Consider the following 21,271-nt stretch of genomic DNA (forward strand, 5'->3'; position numbering starts at 1 on the left):
TGTTTTGGCTGAGCAAATATGAACGCAACTTTGGATACACTCTGAAAACGTTTTTTAACACGGCCAAACTACAAATGCATCACATAAAATTTAGTATATCAAATTTGGTGTGAACACTTTCATTTTCTCAAATAATTTACCCATGATAATCAATACATCAACAGAACTACAAGCCAATTTTAAATATTCCATCACTGATCTCCTTGAAGCGGAAAACAATGATAGAAACTCACAACTTTCTAATCAGTAAATATGGTACAACAGTGTTGGTCATGGTGTTGATAATACACAGGCAATGACTTGTGGGCCGATGAACGAATGGGGTTGGCATGCTGATCTCTCAAATAAACCCGCGCCAGCCATTTAACAAAGCTACTCCTGATTAACGAGTTAAAAGGTTGTCATTCTCTTGGACGGGCAAGCCAAAGGGAACTCAAAGCACGCAACCTGGAGAAATAATCATGAATTGCTAAAAGTGCACGAGCTGACTGTCGTGTCGTCAATATCCGGTGCATTTGTTGTAGCGTTTGTTGGCGTAAGTTATCAGCCTGCCAGAAAACAGAAAAATCACATGTTTAGGGAATATGTTACCATGTAAGTTACCAAGCGACTACAACAGGAATACTGACACAAGATTCAAGGATCATATGCTGTAGCTAAGAATCAAAGAATTGTACATATACTTGGTATAATTAGTCAAAAAATCGGATAAATGCTGGAAAGGTAGCAGAGAGCTAGAAGCTGATAAGAATTGCTAACTAGCTGTAAGCTAAAAGCTGATAAATGCAAGGATATGTTTGGTAAAACTTGCTGTTGAACGAACTGAAAATTGCTAGACAACATTCAGTAATGATTATTTTTACTTGTATCACTAGCCAGTCTTAGCAATAGAAACCACAGGAAAAGGGGGGGAAATTTTTTGACAAATCTGAAATTTACTTGAAGTTAGAGGCAGTAGTTTGACGTTTTGTCCAGCTTTAGCCTGCTTAATTTAAGTTAAGCACCTTGGCAAGCACCTTGTCCAGCTTTATTAGCCTGCTTAATTTAAGTTAAGCACCTGCTAATTTAAGTTAAGCCTGCTTAATTTAGCTGAAAATTCAGCTACCTAATAATGTACGCCGGCTGAAGTTTCATGCCAATCAGGCAAACAAAGCCATAGTTAAGTTGAGAAATCATCAAAGGAATGCAAGTGAGAATGACAAAAACAAAAAAAAAAAAAAGATGTTTCCCTTTAATTTGAGGATGTGTTGTAAACTATGGTCAGCTAGAAGATACAGCTTGGGTTCAGGCATAACAATTGCTTGGACCAGCAAGCTTCGTGTCCGAGTCAACCCTCAGTTTTTTTTTTAAAAAAAAAAAAAGAAAAAGAAAAAAACCCAAAGAATGTACTTCGTATATTGTTTTCTTTTCTAACAACAGTTGACATAACAGAGACAAAGCAAGTTTTATCTGAACCTAATAGAAATTTTATAGCTCTTTTCTAACACCCCCCCCCCCCCTCCTTCTGTCTCCCATCACCCCACCCTGCATCCAACATATGGAGTACATGCACCACACCACACCAGAAGGGGGAAAAGGTTGAAATAGACAGGTTCTTTCTGTACTGAGTACAAGCGAAACTTATAGTTCCAACTTGAAGAAGTTACCTGGCGAATAAATCCTTCAAGGGTACCAAGTTTTCCCATAGCCATGGCCATTTGACCCATATAATTTGCAACATTTCCAGATGAACCTGATGAACCAAGATTACCACTCGACAAAGTTTCTGCCAGTGACTGCTGCAGGGCCTCCATTCCCTGAGACAATGCATCTTCAGCCTGTTGTGAAGACTGCTGCAAGTTCTGAATGTTAATTACTTGTTGTTCGGTCAGAGGTTCCAGCTGGTTTACAAGAAGCTGCAGAGTAGAGCTTCAATTAAATATGTAATATCATAAAATTGTAATCAAGCAAATCACAGCATCTGTAGCAGAATGTACAATACAGTCCACCTATGTATCAAATTGAAACTAAGACAATTCATCGAACATCTGAAATCAGCAACACAATAACAGAATCAATGGGACCAAAGTAGTAGTGCAAAAGGCTCCAAAATTAATGACAATAATAATTAGCAACAGTTTGCTCAGCCTCTAAGATCATGCTTTGACAATTTTCTGCTACTTTGACTACTAAATGATAAGAATCAAGGAACAGCATAACTGAAGATACAAATCACACAATATACTACATACTTTGAATCAGTGACCAAAAAACATGTTCATAAAATGAAGTTAGATGTCGATCTATAATTCTCTGGATGTCCCTCTTAGCTACAATTAATATAGATACAATTCCCGAGGATGCCTCACCTTAAGAAGCTCAGATGAACGGAAGCCTCCTAGCCACAGAAAGCACCTCTCCGCAGGCGTTTTCCACATACCCGACAAAAGATGAAAAACATCATTCTTGGCAGCATTGGACTTGAGCCTAAAAATATCATCATAATGTGCCACGACACTATCAACAATGACACGAAGTTCAGCATCACCAGCATGAGCATTAACTGCTGCTCTTAATTCATTGATCTGACGGTTTTGCTCTTCCAGCCAGCGAGCATGTTCTACATCAAAGGCCATTGCTCCAGCTGATGACAGACATTGACAAGGTCAGTTGTTTTTTATAATAGTGAATATGACCATGAATCTCTGAGATCCCTTCTATCAAGTAAAAAAAAAATACAAAATAAACAGCTTATTTTCCGGTTTTATTTTAACACGCACCATGGGAAATAGATGAAAAAGAATAATGTAATATGGATCCTAAGGCTTCCACACAAGTAGAAAGAACATCATTACGCAAGCTGAAGAAAGATAATGAATCATACACTGATATGTTATGGTTCAACTGCCAGGGAGTCACTCACCCAGACAAGGTCCCCTATGTTACTCTAGAGTGATTAAGCTGGCAATATACTTCTATGCTAAAATAAAAAATAAAGTGTATTTCTATGCACTTAATCAGAATCTTCTAGCATTTCGCACATGAGTGGGTATTACATTGGCTTTCTACAATGATCCACTAAATAGTCACTAATTGTTTACAGATAAAGTAGATAGAAAGAACGCATTGATGATTAATAAGGCATTAATAAGTGTGGTTCAAACTTTTCCAATAGGGACAACTCATCCAAGAAAAATACTTCCTGCAACAAATCCTGAGAGAAGTTGGGACCCAAATTGGGATTTGAACCACAGAGATTCATGATACATTTCCATAAATTAATAATTGCAATGCAACAATAATGCATAACTCATTAGAATAAATTCATTCTACATCAACTAGTTGAGCGTGTTGTGATCATTATATAACTTTTGATGTTTTACCTACTTATACTGATATAGCTCTACTTTTTCGGACTAAGTTAAGGCAAAAGTTTAAAGGGATTAAATGATTAATACATATGAGACATCACACCCAAAATTGGAGGGCCTGCCTGGTAATTTGCCAAATCAGATATCATGTGAGGATGACTGATAAAACTGAAAGAGTTGTGGCACCAGTCATTTTATTGAAGCATAACATTTTGACACTAATCCAGGGAACACCCTCTAGAGAGGCTGAAACAAGAACATATATTAAGAGAGATGAACTTTACCATTTCCACCACTTGAATGGGCTTGATCCCCTGAGCTTGAGATAAAAATTCCCTAAAAATGCAAAGGAAGCACAACCAAAAAAAAGAGGGGAGTTTTTCAGTATCTATAAGAAAAAGATATGAGCTACTGTCAACTAGTGTGAAGATTTCAGCATCAACGAGAAATAAAGTAGACAACCAGATCTAACCTGTTGTCGTGCTCGTTGGAGCTCCTGCTCGAGTTGAGTAAGCTTTAATCTGCTACTCTCCAGCTGTTGCACATATGCCTACTTCCAACAAAGAAAAAAGAGAGGGAGGAGAGAAAAATTTATAAAAGAACGTGAGAAAAAGGTCAAAAAAATAAAATGACATTGAGCTAAAATTTTGTATCAGCTTTGTGACTCTTGTTTACACATCGAATCCTTCTCTAACAATAAAAGCTTAAAAGTAAGAAAACGTTCAAGATTTAACAAGCCTCAAAGCACATAAGCAACAATAAATAGATAGCTTACTTTTTTTCTCAGCCGACTTTTCCTTGCTGCCTCACGATTCTGAGCAAGCCTTCGTAGAGTCTACAAATGTAATTTTAAAAAGGTGTCACAAAAATAAAGGCATGTGAAGTTAGATTGCATGGAAAAAGAGTAGTGGTCAGCTTTTTACCTTCTGATCTTTAGTCTCCTTGGATCTGTCACTCGAATCAGAAGCTGCATGAGCCGATGTAACTATATCAAACTGCATAGTTAGCAACCACAGCGTTAAGCCACATGCCATGAGTTACATCAATATATATAGCTATCCAATGATGAGTCTGATCATCACATAGAAACTTGAACTTCCCCAAATTAAATTAAAGTTATTAGAAGAAAGCTTATAAACCCATTAGGCCTCTAGCAACGGGATTCTCTATATCAGAAGGAATATGAAAAATTACCCTCTTGTTTCTTTCATCTGTGTCTGCATCCGTTGAAATATCTGTTCTTGGACTACCGTCTGCCATGTTAGACTCTCCCCAATTTTCCAAACTACCACTAGAAAAAGAAACCAGATTCTTATGTAGACTGGATTGCGATTGCGTAGCAGATGGATTTATATATAGTAAACCTGGTGATGCCTGTAGGATAGAGAATATTTTATTTAAACAAAGACTAAAGACACATATTTTAAGCTACAAAATAAGCACAGGGATGCATAAATACAGAAAATTTATCAACAGAGTTCTGACAGTGTATCAGAATAAAATACATGGGCAATGCAGAACACTTTCCGATGCTCGGACACGCATTACTTGAAAAGAGGAAAAAAGGCTAAGGGCAATCAGTATATGCACAAATTCACCTTCTTAATAGAGATGCTATGAAAAGGATCAGATGGAACAACTTGACCCCCAACTGATATGGTTGAGCTAATCACAGAGTCTGCAACAAAGCACATTCACTGAATGAAAAAGTGAGCAACAAAATTTTCAATTCTCAAGCAATTATCATAGGGTTGTTCTTCTGTGGATCTTATCCATTACTGTGACTAAGATTTCCATGAAGAATCCTATACTCAAAACAAAAGGGCATATATTTGTGTGTATATTATATGATGTCAAATTTCGAATGTGACTTACAATGTACCAAACATGACAAAGCAAATGAAACTATGATTCAGAATAGAATATTAGTTCACAAGTGCTTCAAGGAAAGACAAAAGGGGAAGAAGAAAAAAAGATAAAATCACACCAAAGGTCGCCATTATGTAAACATAAAACAATGAGGTAATAAGATAATATTATTATACAGCATAACTTCGAGATCATACACTGATAGTTTCAAATATGAGAGTGGACAGTATCAGCAAGAAAAAATATAGGTTACAAGGTATATCACCAACTAGTCCATTGATCCTGCCCCTCATCAGTTAGTTTCAACATGAACAATCCATTGATGTACTCAAGTACAGTACTTCTCCATTTCTTCTCAGCAGAGAGAAAACAACTAGCAACTCGAAACAAAACAAACGGGGCAAACAAAGAAGGTTATTTTTACCAAACACAATTTGACTTATAGAGTGTTAGTACTTCCTGGAAATAGTTAACACAATAAATGCTGCCCAAAAATTTTATGTGGCACGAGTAGGAGGTAAAAATCGAACATGTGGCTTCCTTTTCTGAATAAATAAAGTATGAGTATGAACATGTGATTGGCTTCTCATTTGACTAGAAAAGAGCAAGATAGATAGTTAACCACATCTTGTATCCTAGAAAGGCTTTCAAAACAATGAACCCTATAATTCTAACTTAGACATGCAAGTTTAAAGTGGTTAATCGATAGAGTAAGGAAGGTAACAGCTTACTTCTAAGACCTACAGTATTTTCCACCAGGAACCCATTTGTTTGCTCCAAAAGTCCAAAATCAGAAACTCGACAGGAAATAGAGCTTGCTTCACTGTAGTCACAATGATGAAATTAGTCGATTTTAGAAATAGAAGTGAAAACTACATGTTACCATTCTATTTTTTATTTTAATATTTTTGGGAGGGAGCTTCAAGTTACCAATTAGACCAACAACTAACACACATTGAAGTCAACAGGCAAGTTAGATTAATTATCTCAAAAATCACTCAATGATATAAGCAAGAGATATCGTCCTTGATACTAGGTGTCAAAGAACCATGTTGAGGATGGTTTTAGCTCATCACCACTAGGGCTAGCTCTCTCCATACTATGACCGATTCAGGCAGCCATTATATGAAATTGTATACTTGAATGGAAGCCTTTGTACCAACCAGAAAACAAAACAATAAACTTTTGCATCTACCACAACTTAATGATGGTAATAACTGAAAGATTGAACGAAGCAGGAATGCTGTCAAAAATCTTGATCCACGAAAATCAAGGATAGCAAATAGATACAATTATGAATGTCCACAAAATAAGTTTGAGCTATGTTTTGACGAGTTGAACAGGACACAAGTTTGATCATCATTTGCCTTGAATATAATGAATTTTGTTGCTGTCAAACAAAATTATTGAATCTCTCAAGAGTCTATAGTCATGATAACACTTACATGGAAGGAAATATTCCATATTTTTCTCACAAGAAACTATTGAAAAATAAACGTCCTACAGAATCTAGTTAATCATCTAACAGCTTACACCATAACATGAAACAGAACTGTAAAACAAGCAAGATACACTACTAAACCACCCTGAGAAGCCAATGAATCACTCATATTTATGGAACAAAGATATAGCATAGCAACTCCGTGATAGTCAACTCATATACGACGAAAAAATTTAGGAGTAGCAGTGTAGACACTGCCAATTAAGTACAAAGGACAAGCCAATCATGAGCCATGAATGCCACTTTCGGCAATGTGTAAATCATAAGTTTCCCAATTAGAATTGAGATTTCCTCCAACCATACAAGAGCAACAAATAATTTCACACAAGACTTGTATTTAAAGCAAAGAGCGGGTAATAAAATCAATACTAAAAAGTGCTAATAATCAAGGAGGTAAGGATGATGAATGAATTTACAGTGTATTAGATATTGGTGTCGGAGGATCAAAACTCGGCATCCCGTTTGAAGCCGCCTTTTCAGCTTGCACTCCAACCCTCACTGTTTGGCTCCTCATGAACAACCATCATCACCACCTCCACAACCTCTATCAATTCAGGAATAGTAACCTCCAAATAACCAAATAAATAGTACAACTCCTTTGAAATGAGACAATCTTTAGCGCCCAACAATCCAGAAATGAACCAAAAACTGCCCAAATGAAGAAGATAAAGTGATCACCCCCAAAATCAAACTAGAATCAATCAAAATCCCAAAAAACTAATATACCCAGTTCCTAAATCCCAAACCCACAATTTTAGCAAGCAAAAAACCCTAATTTATCAATACAATCAGATCAAAAACCACAGGAAGCTTAAGTTTTGGTCTGAAACAACTTACAATTAAGCAATTTTAAGAGAAAATACTTAAAACCCAATTCAGAAAACAGCAATAAAAGAGAGATTAAGTATAAAGATTCAAAATTTATTGAGAATTACCACCAACAATTTCGAACAAAACCCAACACAATTTTACCCAAGAACACCCAAAATCTGAAGCTGGAATTCAGTAAAATTGAAATTTGAGCAAAACCCAGAAGCTTAAACTATTCCAAAAGTAAACCCAGAAGAAGAAAAGGGAAGAAAGATGAAAAAAATTAGAGCTGCCCAAGTGACGCAAGAGGCAAGAAGACTAGGAGAAATTCACAGTCTTCTGCTTTGACTTTTATGTAAAATTGTAAAAAAAAAAAAAAAATAATAATAATAATTAAACAAAAATAAAACCCAAAATGAAGAAAATAAATTATAATTCCACCAAGCAAAATCTGTGAATACAGCTAAGCTTAACGCAACCCACACCTGGGATTCTGATACTTTACTATATTTGTTGGATTAAGTTGAGAGAAGAGGTGAAGAAGAGGAAGGGAGAGTTGGAAACGTTTGGATCCTTCTAATCTCAATGCGTCTTCTAGTGCCTAACATCCACATTTCAAGGACTCGTTACTCATGTTTAAAGTACACTTTCAACATGTGTTTTGATGTTGGATTCGACTTATCTTGTTCGAACTTATTAACTTATTTGTTCGACTATTTAGCTAAGTAGTTAAATTTATTACTTTATTAAGTACCTATTTATTATCTAAGTGAATATTTATTTACTTTTAAAATGATTAGATCGTCCTTTTTCGCTAGAATTTGTTCGTCACTAATATCTAATCTGTGGTTTATACAATAATACTTCACATTAGGAAATTATGCATTAATGAGAATATAAGATATCACATTTGATAGATTTTTTTTTTCCTAAAAAAGAATAATTCAAATTTGGTTAAATCATATCAGAATACCAAATCGAGTAAGAGAAACGTGATCTTAAAATAAGTTCGAATAAGATCTACCGAGTAAGCGAGTATTAAATTATTGTAAGTTTAGATATAGTTTAAATAAGGTGATAACATACAACCTAATATAATATGGAGTATTAGTGACCCTCCCTTCGTTTTCCTAAGCTCTATTCAATTCTAAACTAAGGAAAAGTGAAAATGGACACTTGCGCTTTTGCATTAAAAAAAAGGAATAGAAATTTAAATAAGATTTGGTCTCACAAAGTAAGGTTTGCGGATGTTAAAAAACAAATACGAAGTTTAGGAAGTTAAAAATAATACTCCCTCTATCCCATACTTCGTATTATTTAGGAAGTTGGGAATCTTGGGATGAATAGTTTAAGAGAACTTTGGGTGACACCGGTGTGTTCTATTCACCTGATTTTTACTTATTTGATCTTATCTGAACTTACCAGAACTTATCTAAACTTATTAGAACTTATTTTAATTGTAATTTGAACTTAGGCAACCCTTATCAAAACTTATTTTTCCTAAACTAAACTTATCAAAACTTAATTTATAAGTGAAAATACGGTGAACGGGACAATGATACATTTGTTTATTCTAAAAAATTCCTTTTGATTTTCTATGTGGCTAAAATTGTTTCTCAAAAAACAATGAGCCATGGAAGAGTATAGGAAAATAGTTTTTAATAAGTGGAATCATGGTATATTTGGTAACCTGTCAATTATTATGGGACGGACAAAATGGGAACTGTGTCAGTTATTTTGGGATAGAGGAAGTAGTGAGTAGAATTACAACTTTAAAAATAGAGGTAGTATTACTTTATATCATTGTGTTATGTTTATATGCAAAGTTCACAATATTTGTATAAAATATGCAAAATTAATATATAAACAAATATTTTTAAGGTATAAATGATCGTGACTATTCTTTTTTTTTTTTTTTAATCAAAGCCCGAAGGCAATTAGCTTTCATTCATAGGGAGCTCGTGCTCTATAATAGAAATAATACAACTAGGAAAATTCAAAAACCAAATACGATAACTAGAGTCTCGTGGCAAGCAATGAGCAAGCTCATGAGCCACTTTATTTCCCTCCCTACGAACAAAACTCCACGACACATACTCTAGCAAACTGCTCACATGATATATATCATCCAAAATAAGGTGTAGGCTACCTCCCCTTGTGATGAAAAATGTTCGTGACTATTCTTAAGGAATTAGCTTCGTGATCTTTTAAGGTATAAATGTTCGTGACTATTCTTAAGAATTAGCTTAGTGATGAAAAATAAGTAATTAAATATTTTAGAGCGTAAAAATTGTTAAAACACTAATAAATAAGTTATTAAAAAAAAAAAAAGAAGAAGAAGTTATCACAAACTTTTGAGACATATACATAGAACCGTAGGAACTAGTTAGCATGTATCCATTAATGTCAACAATCTATAATCTATAACTATTTCTAAAGTAATTATCGCTGACATCATTGATGACCATGTGTTTAATTCTCATTAAAAAAAAAAAAAAAATCCCGCCAAATCTATTAGCAACCTCGTTATTTTATTTTTCAAGATAAATAAAGGTTTGTAATGATAAATTAATACGAGTAGTAAAATAAAAAGGGTAATGCTATATGTAGTCCTAAGGGTTATATATAAGCATTAAATAACCTTTGAAAATTGTATAAAGTTAGAAATTCATGACAAAAACACGCGAAAATTAGTGTAATTACTAATTAGTATTTATATTTTTATAATTTCTTAACTTTTTACGATTTTCAAGTGTAAATTTAATGCTTACATGTAGCCGGCTATGCGTAGCATTTTCCAAATAAAAATTGGCGGTTAGATTGCTCCGTATTTCATTTTCCTATAAACTGTATCTTTCCTCCCCGCTACGTCCATTTTTAATTTTTTTTGTGATTGTATCATTGTAACAGCTAGTCAACCGAACAATCATACCTAAATTATCTTTTTTCACAGCTAACAGCTTATTGACAGCTAACAGCTATCTCCACAGCTCACAGCTATCTCCACAGCTACGGCTACCTTCACAGGTATATTTTGCCGAACATGCCCTAAGTTATAAAAGTTAACTAGTGTGTAGCACGGGCGTTGCAACATGTTGCTACTTTAATTATTCCTTGTGATTATATGTATTTGATATTTAAGGTTTTTTTTTTCTTCAAATAATCAGACCTTATGATTATCCATTATATACATTTATTTTTATATTCATAACATAAAAGATAATTAGCTTAGATGGTTAAAAAATCATCATTTTATAATTATATTACATATTAATTTGCACTATGTAAAATTGTAAATAATTACTCATCGAGTATATCTCTCAGCTCACTTATGTTTACAAGAATTGACTTGATATGAGCCATATTTAGGGGTGTTCATAAATCGGTCCGGATCGAAAAAATGGACTGGACTGGACTGAATTAATCGGTCCGGTCTTCGGGTCTTGAAATTCATTTTTCTGGTCCAATACCCTATAAAAACCGGTTTTGGACCGGACCGGTTTTTTTATTAAAAATATGTGTGAAACCTTAAATAATTGTTAAAATTATCCTTAATAAGCTTAGAAAACTTTAACTTTATAAGCTTTTTTGCACTAAGCATACAAAAAAAAGACGTAAAAATGACGTTACAATATAGTTTTTCCAATACTTTTTTTGTGTGTTCCTAAACTTTATAAAAAATTTAGTATTCTTTTTAAAAAAAAATTTAAATCGGTCCAAAGCGGTCCGGTCCGGGTTTTGGACCGATTCTTTCGGTCGGGTCCGGATTTAGTCCTAGCTTAATCGGTCCGGTCTTCGATTCTTAAAATTCTAATTTTCGGCCTTCGGTTCAATCCGGGTCGGTCCGGTCCCGGACCGATGAACAGCCCTAGCCATATTCATTATGACTTTAAATTTTAAAACAATGGAATATATTATCTTATATTATTAAGTGAAAGTGGAAATCACGTCTAACTAACATAGAGTATAAATACAGTATGTACTATGTAATTACGTATGTATAATGTATCTTCTAACAACTAAGTACAGCTATCTCGTTAATTAATTATTTAACCTATAATTCTATACATATATGCATGGATGTTCCAACCCAACTTTCCATGAACATAACCAAAAATGAGTCCATTCACAAATTGTAAGGTGGTGTTCATAGCCATGGCAATGCTCGTGATGACCTCCGTCGTCTCAGCCGCCCGTTCTTTAGGCACTGATGTTCAATTTGAGACCGGTGGAATGGACGTCTACAAGTGAACTATTTTATGGTCTTACTTCTTATGGTCATTTGTCTCAACCTCCAACTTTAGCGCCCGAACAACCATCAAATTAAACCGGATGTTCATAATGGTTCGTGCATGCTTTTATATATTTAGTGTAGCTAAAGTGGTTAAGTGGGTTGGGTTATTCTTGGAGTTCACTAAACACATACACTGGTTAGACGACTTTGAATTCCCTAAAAAAATAAAAAATAAAAAAGAAAAGTTAGCTTTTAACTTTTTAATAAAGAATGGTACTTTTTTTTTATTATTATTTATTTATTGATGGTAGTTATTTTTAAGACCTGTACAAAATTATTCGAGAATCCGAAAATCTAATAATCCGATCTGCAATCGATCCGAATTTTTGGATATCCGATCCGAGTTTTCATTTCGGATCGGATATCCGATCCGAAAAGACGGACATCAAATGCGGATTTGGATATTAATTTTCAAAATTTTGGATATCCGATATCCGAAAGATATCCGAAATATATAAACATATATAAAATAGTGAAATATATACGAAGTATAAGATTTTTAAATTGTTCATACAAAAAATAATCTTGTATTGTTAACTTATTATAATATTCTTAATATATTTGATGATAATATTTATTGCAAATTAAAAGGACTACTATTTTAGTAAAATATGTTGTACAACTTAGCGATAAAAAAACGGTAAAATTACTGAAATTTACAAAGTAATCATAACAATTTTACTTAATATTGGATAATGGATATCCGAAGCATCCGATCCGAAAAGTTTGGATATCCAAATATCGGATATTCGGATATCCGAAATTTTCAATAGGATTTGGATATCAATTTTTGATATTCGAGTATTTGGATATCCGATCCAAAATCACATTTCGGATCGGATATCCGATCTGAAATCACATTTCGGATCGGATATCCGATCTGAAATCATGCCTAGTTATTTTAAAAGAAATTTAGGTAGTTTTTCTTTCTTTATTTCTTTTTTTTTTAAAAAAATAAAATAAAATAAAAGATAAGAGGGGTATTTTGGGAAAGAAAATTTTATCACCCAAAACCCCCTTTCACTTTATATATATATTAAACACCAAAATATTTAATTTACCTATTCCCAAACAACAACTACTTCCATTATATTGAAAATTGTATAGTACACTAGGGTGTACCATGATGATGCGTTTTTAACATTTTATTTGCAAGTTGTCAGTTTGTTATTTAAAAAAAAAAAATCAATCTCTTCCACAATTCATGGGATTCAACGTGATATTCTCCATTTTTACATAACTTTCAAAATTAAATTTCACCATATTTCAATTTCGAATTAAGAGAGAATAAAGTTTATAAAGAATTTTGTACAGAGAAAAATACGGAGCAAATTATGAGAACATTATTGTAATCGATGGATTGGAGAAGCTAAGGTAACTTGATTTTATTTGTTATGATTTTAATTTCAGGATTTTGCTTATTAGGTTGATTTTATTTCGTTATTATTTTGCACGATTATTGTAAAAATATTGTTGTTGTTTTTTTTCAATTTTGATATTTATGAATTTGAGATCCATATGACAAAGGTTGAAGATAGGTTCTTTTATTTTGTCAAAGGTTGAAGACGATGTTCTTTATATTTTGTCAAATGTTGAAGTGGTGTTCTTTATAAATTGTACTTATGTTCGTTATTATAGTTATTGAACAATTATATGAATGTTCTTTATTTTTATCCTTTATGTTCTTTGCTTTGATATTCTTTGATTTATTCTGTATGTTCTTTGAATTATAATAATTTTTTTAAAATAATATATCATTTATTAATTATATATATATATAGGGGAGGGATCTGGTAAGAACCCCTCCTTATGTAAGAACCCTATTTATATAAGAACCAATCTCATCCGTAGGATTAGATTAGGATGAGCGGTCAAGATTAAAACAAAAAAAAAAAACTCCCCCAAAACCCTCCCCAAACGTTCATACTTTTCTCTCTCCTCAAACTTTCAATCCTCTTTACTTTCTCTCTCCTCAAATCTCAAAATCTAGCCCAAATTGCTGCAAAACAACCTAAATTCACTACTACAAAAAAGGCCAAAGAGACCAGTTGAAAAAGGCCAAAGAGACTGCTTTAGAGGCGGTCTCTAGCTCAGTGGTCTCTTTGGCTAAGAGACTGCTTGACTAGAGGCGGTCTCTAGAATGAGAAAACTAAGACCGCCTATTGAAGATAGGCAGTCTCTTTTTTGTGAAAAACTTAGACCGCCTGTGGAAGATAAGCAATCTCTTTTTTAAGAAATTTGAGACCGGTTTTTAAACTTAACAGGTCTCTCCAATCTCATTTAAAATAAAAAAAAATATTGCTTATTTGATACGAATTTTAAAATTATAAATTTATAATCACAATTCATCAATACAACTCATTTAATTTTTTTACATTATTAAATATAGAGTACAAAATAATTCTTGAATGTCATATACCTCAAAGATTACAAACATGATACAAATATACAGTAATTGAAAATCCAATACACAAAAAAAAAAAAAAAAAAAAACAAAACGTTGTAAATGATAACTTCCAGTTCCAAAGATCTTCTAGATGATAACTTTAAGAAATCTTTTACCTGTAACCACAAACATACACAAAGTAAAATCGGACAAAAATTAGTATCTAATAAAATAAATCAGAAAAATTAAACCAGCATAATTAAAAAAAAAACCCATTGTTTTCAAAAAAAAAATCAAAACAAAGATTAATACGGAAACTTAACCAAAAAAGTAAAAAAAAGAAAAATTCATAACTGATGAAATACAGGATGTAAACCAAAAATTTGGTTAAATGGCGATTAAACACACAAAAAGAAAAAATAAAAATAATATTTCATAAAAATAATTTTAACCAATTTCAAAAACGAGCTAAAGAGTGAATTGACAGGATAAACTAAAAAGATAAATTTTAAAGAGGAAATAAATTTTCTAGAACTAAAATCTGAAGAACTAAAAAATGATATTGAAAATAAAAATAAAATAAATTCATCAACATATCACATCTGGTTAATATAAAAGAAGAACGAAACGAACAATAACATATATAAAAAAAATAAACGAAAAATCAACTAAACTAGATCTAATACTACAGAAGATCTAAGGGGGAAAAATGTTTAAAAAAAACGTAAAAGAAAAAGGGAATAAAGCTAATACATCCATTGAAAAAACCCCCAAAACGAAACCAAAAAATACATCATGTTCAAATCTCATAAATTTCATAAAAAATGGCGAAAATTGGTTTTGAAACAAAAACATTAACATGCAAAATAAACAAACTATAATCAATTACCATGGCTAAACGAAAAATCGGACAAAAAAAGCAGAGTTTAATAGAAATTCAGATTTTTAATTAAGAAAAAATGATAAAAATGAACATCAGATGACTAGAACACAAAGATCTACTCAAATAAAATCATAGATAACTAGAAAGAAAATGAAGGGGAAAAAACCCCTATTTTTTGCGCCACATATAAGAGCAAAATAAAAAAAAAATTGAAAAGGGGGATTGAAGAATTCTCACCATTGAGAATCGAAGAGCTTAATTTCCATAATTTTGCTCTCTTTCTTTTCTTCGTTAATGGCTGCTCGAATTGAACAGTTGCTAGCTATTTGGCTTGAATGAAGGAAATAGTTAGGGTTTGAAGGAGGAGAGAGAAAGAGACGAGAAAAGAAGAGAAAGGAAATGAGCGGCGGTAACTATAAGGGAATGAAGAGGTGAGAGAAGTTAAAGAGAAAAGTGAGTGGGGACGTGCGTGGAATTGAACCTCAAAAACCAAGAGACCGGTTTTTAATGTTAACAGGTCTATCTATAAAAAACAAGAGACCGGTTTTCGCAAAAGGCGGTCTCTGTTTTATTTTTGATAAATAATTTTTTTCTCAAAAAAAACACAAGAGACCCGTTGTCTTAAATAACCGGTCTCTCGAATAAATTTACCACTCCAACCAATAAAGTTAGAGACCAGTTATTAATAATAAACGGTCTCTTGGATCAAAGAGACCGCTTATGTAGATGACAGGTCTTATACATTGGGTCTCTTTGGCCAATTTTGTAGTAGTGATTGCTCAAATCAGGTACGTTTTTCTTTGATTTTGTTCTAATTTTAGGAATTTCACATGATATTCAAGTCGATTTTGCGCTTTCAATCGCATGATGTTTGCAAATTGGCGATTTTGATTTTTGCGATTTGATTTTCATGAATTTTGCATGATTTAAAGCCGATTTTGTATGTTTTTCTTTTCGATTTTGTTTAAATTTCTATGAAATTAGCATGATGTTCAAGTGGATTTTGTTTTTCTTTTCGATTTTTTTTAGTTCGATTTTTGAAAATTTAGGGCTCGAATTTAGGGTTCGATTTTTGCGGCTTTAGTGTTCGAATTTAGGGTTCAATTTTAGTTCGATTTTTTTGTTCGATTTTTGCTCGATTTTAGTTCGAATTTTGCTTGATTTTAGTTCGATTTTGCTAATATTTTGATTTTTGTTCGATTTTGTTCGATTTAATTAGTTCAATTTATGTTCGAATTATTTTGTTCGATTATTGTTGTTTGTTTTCTGTCAATTTCGAACAGGCTTGTATAATGTTCTAGACCCATCGCTGTCAATTCGTTCATAATACGATGTGACATTACAATCAAAGAGGAATCATAAAAAAGGCGTAAAATTAGAATGCTGTCAAAATTTTGATCAATTATACTAGAATGTTTGGTTTTGATAGTTCATTATTAGAGTTCATATGAGATTGCAAATAATATGAAGCATTTGCTGGTAGTTGCACAGATTTAGTCATTTAGGTTAGTTCATGTAAAAATAAGAGTATTATAGTAAGATATTAGGTTAGCACTTGCAGTAGATAAATTTGCATAATATTTTATAGGAATGGAATCACTGGATGAACATCCAACTGTATATTTTCCTCTGTCAGACTGATGTAATTTACTTGATAACACTTCCTAGTAGTACTGTAGTAGTTGTGTTGGGTAATGTGTGAGCTATGGTGGTTGTTTTAGCAATAATGGAGGCATTTGAGTTTCTACATGTGATCGTTTTCCTCTACTTCTATGGGAGGGTAGTGTGTTGATCTATCTCAAAAACCTATTAGCTCAAGTGGTAGAGCACTATGCAAACTGCATAGATGATGTAGGTTCGAATCCTACATAGGCTATTTTTATAAATAACTATATAAAAAAAACTTAATCATCGTTCTTTCCTTAGAATAAATTTAGAAAAAATTAGATCATAATTCATAATGTTATAGTTTAGAACATAAGAAATAATTTTAGAACATAGGGAAAAAAATTAGAACATAGGCTCAAAAGATAGGTTTAGAACATATAAAGAATTGAAATTTAGAACATGGACGAAAAAACTAAGAATATAGGAAATGATTTTAGAGAATAGGGGAAAAAAATTAGAACATAGGCTCACAATATAAGTTTAGAACATAGGAAAAAGTTTAGAACATAGATTAAAAAAAAAAAATTTAGAACATGAAAATGTAAAATTGAACATAAATCGAAAATCAAGCATAAATCTGAATTTAGAACATAGAAAAAAAAAATAGAACATAGGGAATAAATTTAGAACATAGGCTCAAAATATAGGTTTAGAACATAGAAAGAAATTTAGAACATACACGAAAAACTAAGAATATAGGAAATGATTTTAGAGCATAGGGGAAAAAATTAGAACATAGGCTCACAATATAATTTAGAACATATGCAAAAGTTTAGAACATAGACAAATTTTTTTGAACATAGACAAAAAATTTAGAACATGGAAATATAAAATCGAACATAAATCGAAAATCAAGCTTTTTATGTTCTAACTTTTTTCTGCTTATGTTCTAAATTTTTGTTTGCTTATGTTCTAAATTTTTTATGCTTATGTTCTAAAAATTTTCCTATGTTCTAATTTTTTATTCTATGTTCTAAATACAAACTCTTCAAAATTACAGAAATGCCATTACTAAGGGATCATTTTAGATGGTTGGATCAAAACTAGGGGTGGGACTTTTCAAACCGAACCGTGAAACCGCCCGTTACCGAACCGAACCATCACGGACCGATCCGTTTATAAACCGGTAAATATAAACCGAAAACCGAACTGAACCGTTCAATATCAAACCGAAACCGAATTGAACCGCTCAATGTCAACCCGTTACGGACCGTAAACCGATAACAAACCAAACTGCGCAAATCCGAACCGAAACGAAACCGAACCGAATGGTTTATAAACCCGTTAATGACCCGAACCGTTTATAAACCGAAACCGTTTAAACCGAAAAAAAACCGTTTAAACCGAACCATTTGTAACCCGCTAACCGTTTAAACCGACCCGTTTATGAACCAAAACCGTTTAAACCGCACATATAAACCGAACCGTTATAATCCGCTAACCTGTTTAAACTGATCCGATTACAAACTGCTTAATTCAAATTGAATTATTTACAACCTAAATGGCTAAATAGTAAATACAATTAATGTTAATAAATGTAGATCTAATCAAACGGCTTAGGTTTATACAAAGGTTTATATTACCTAGATCTAGGCCAACGACATTATTAATATCGTTTTAGATTACTTATTTATTTTAATTACAAGATATATCATTTGTATCATTTTCATTCCAGTAATAATGCTAGTCCACCCAAATTATCTTCATTGTTCCTTGATATTCATGATCATCCAATATCACTCAAAGCCTCAAAGGTAACATAAGATTGGAGATGTATGAGATTGCGTTACACAAGTGGCATAAGCATTAGAATATTACTGTACTAGTCAATAAGGCGTACAATCATTCACATTATCACTTTATAAAACTTTCTTATACAAGTATTTTGTAAAAGGGAGGACTAAAATGTTTATAAAACACATTTTTTTAGCTTTTCTTAAATTAAACCAGATATTAAGTAAAAGAATTTTAATAAATACGGAGGCATCCCAAATCTGTAGCCACAATTATTTCATAACATTACCACAAATCCAGCAGATAAATAGCATTAAAATTAGAGTAATATCAACAAGCAATTAAAAAAAGTCACCATTTTCATTGATTAAAATTCACAATACATATACCAATACATAATGAAACTACTATCACTACTACCCAGATTAGATTTCAGATTTATCAACTGAAATATCATCAAGTTTAGGGTTGCAAAAAATGATACATGATAAGATGAAGGGAGGAGTGAGAATGTGAGTGATTTGGGAGCAAAATCTTGAAGCAGAATCTTGAAGCAGCAGCACAGCACCCAAGAGCAGAGGAAATAGCAGCAACAAGCAGGAACCAGCACACGCAATAACAGATCAGCAACTTATCAGAAGCAAGGAATAATATAAGCAGAAGGGACTCAGCAGGAACTTATTTTTGTTTTTCAAAATTGCTCTCAGATTTACGTTTATCGTATCATCACTGAGCAATGGCTGTTTTAACTTAAAACTTGAAAAATGCTGCCAGCAAGTACATATACATTGAAGTCTCAACATAAATGACAAGGGCAACGATGATTCAAGAAAAATTAAAACAGCAAGCATAAGAAACAGCAGCAACAAAACAGCAGCAAGCATAAGAAGCAGCAGCAACAAAACAACAGCAGCAACAACTCAGCAGAGACAACAACCAAAAGGCAAAAGCACTACCAGCAGGCAGCAGCTCATAACAAGTTCAAGCAACTTCAAAATTATAGCTTTTGTTTTTTAAAATTGCTCTCAGATTTACATCACTGAGCAATGGTTGTTTTAATAAAAACTTGAGAAATGCTGCCAGCAAGTACCAAAATACATTTAACTATTTAAGTCTCAACATAAATGACAAGGGCAACGATTTTAAAAGTCTTGAAAAATGCTGCCAGCAAGTCTGAAAATAAATGACAAGGGCAACGATTTTAAAAGTCTTGAAAAATGCTGCCAGCAAGTCTGAAAATAAATGACAAGGGCAACGATTTTTCAAGATAAAATAAATCACAATGAGACACAAATACCAGTTATGCAGATGAAGCACTTTCGGCTTCAATCTCTTTACCAATAAGGAGGGCGTCTTCCTCAACATCCGCTTGATAACCACGGCACCAATTTTGGGTGGTAACCAATGCCTCAACATTCTTTGGCAAAAGTTTACCCCTATATTTGTTCAAAATACGACCACCCAAACTAAAAGAAGATTCAGAGGCCACCGATGTAATAGGAATGGCCAAAACATCCCTTGCCATATTAGCTAAAATAGGAAGAGAAGAAGCTTGAGATTCCCAATACTTGAGAACGTCAAAATGTTCCCCTTGAATTGATAGTGCCGGTATTACTAGCATCATCAACCGGGAGTGGGACAGAGGCAGCTTGAGAGCTAACAGTATCAAAATTTGATTGCCTCTCATAGTAAAATTCATCATACTCGCAAGACATGACTGAAACAAAAAAAAAACAGCATTTATAAGTACCAAATTAAGTGACAGATTCTACTAATAGTGAGCAATTAAGCATGCATTGTCTCATGTGACTGACATATGTGTACATTTTAAGTACTAACTTTAAGCCAACTTTAAGCCAATCATACAAATATACATTTTAAGTACATACAAGTATACTAACTTTAAGTACTAACTTTAAGCAGAATAAGATTAGCAGAATGGGGACTTATTGAAGAAATTGTGTAGCTTCTAGATAATACAATTAAGCACCTAAGAGAAAACAAATATTGTAGTTAATTAGAGAAAATAAGTTAACTCAATGCAAATGCACATCTGTAGTGCTACAATAAGTAAAATGAACCAAATTAAGAAAACAGAAGTTGTTCCTTCAACAACAACAACACCAACAACAAAAAATAAAATAAAATTAATCCACTCTCAAAACAGCTAGCATCAATGTAAATGCCAAAACTAATTCTCATTCAACAACACATCACAACATTTACTGATTACTATGGCCACTCTTCATTAGCATCCTGCTCACAGCTGCCAAAATACTCCTCGTCCTTCTACCACCCCCCTAATTCCTTATTCAACAGAAATGTCAATATATTTCGATAAGAATTCTCTAAAAGACTAGAAAGCTGCACTAGCTAAGTGAAACAAACGTGTCTACTCATTTGAGGTGAACCAGAGTAATCCTTCTCCCCTTCAAACCAATTAATCACATGAATTATGTTCACACAGACAAAACCGTAACCCGTTAATCGCATAAAAATTGCAACCAAATCAACCAACACAACCATAATTCAATTCCCCTCCCTGTGAAAATCAAGATCTAGCGACTATACATTGCAAAACAACCAACATAACACAACCATAATACAAATACCAAATCTACAAAAAAAAAAAAAAAAAAAATTTACGTATCAAAAAAAAAAATCACAAAATATACATTGCAAAACAAAAAATGAACAAAAGAACTAGAACTTTCAAAAAAAAATCAGAAATTATAATTTACAAAATAATAAATGAAAAAACAGAACTTAGAAAAAA

At 32.7% G+C, this 21,271-nt stretch overlaps 1 protein-coding gene across 5 annotated transcripts; it reads right to left on the minus strand.

The window, feature by feature from the left end:
* Window positions 1–35: 35 nt before the first annotated feature.
* On the minus strand, window positions 36–8,158 carry LOC110718370 (transcription factor TGA2-like). Of its 5 annotated transcripts, none has more exons than XM_021897202.1 (12): window positions 8,016–8,158; window positions 7,137–7,368; window positions 5,951–6,042; window positions 4,949–5,028; window positions 4,545–4,724; window positions 4,274–4,345; window positions 4,126–4,185; window positions 3,823–3,900; window positions 3,635–3,686; window positions 2,349–2,623; window positions 1,647–1,895; window positions 36–548 (listed from the first exon to the last, which is right to left on the minus strand). In XM_021897202.1, the coding sequence occupies exons 2-12, from the start codon at window positions 7,232–7,234 to the stop codon at window positions 402–404; spliced, it is 1,383 nt and encodes a 460-aa protein (XP_021752894.1). In that variant the 5' UTR covers window positions 7,235–7,368; window positions 8,016–8,158; the 3' UTR covers window positions 36–401. The 5 variants fall into 5 exon arrangements, with proteins under 5 accessions (XP_021752894.1, XP_021752892.1, XP_021752895.1 ...); XM_021897200.1 differs by lacking the exon at window positions 8,016–8,158 and adding an exon at window positions 7,656–8,009; XM_021897203.1 differs by lacking the exons at window positions 5,951–6,042; window positions 8,016–8,158 and adding an exon at window positions 7,656–8,009.
* Window positions 8,159–21,271: the final 13,113 nt, after the last annotated feature.

Source organism: Chenopodium quinoa, unplaced genomic scaffold, assembly GCF_001683475.1.
Source record: "Chenopodium quinoa cultivar QQ74 unplaced genomic scaffold, ASM168347v1, whole genome shotgun sequence".
NCBI lineage: Eukaryota > Viridiplantae > Streptophyta > Magnoliopsida > Caryophyllales > Amaranthaceae > Chenopodium > Chenopodium quinoa.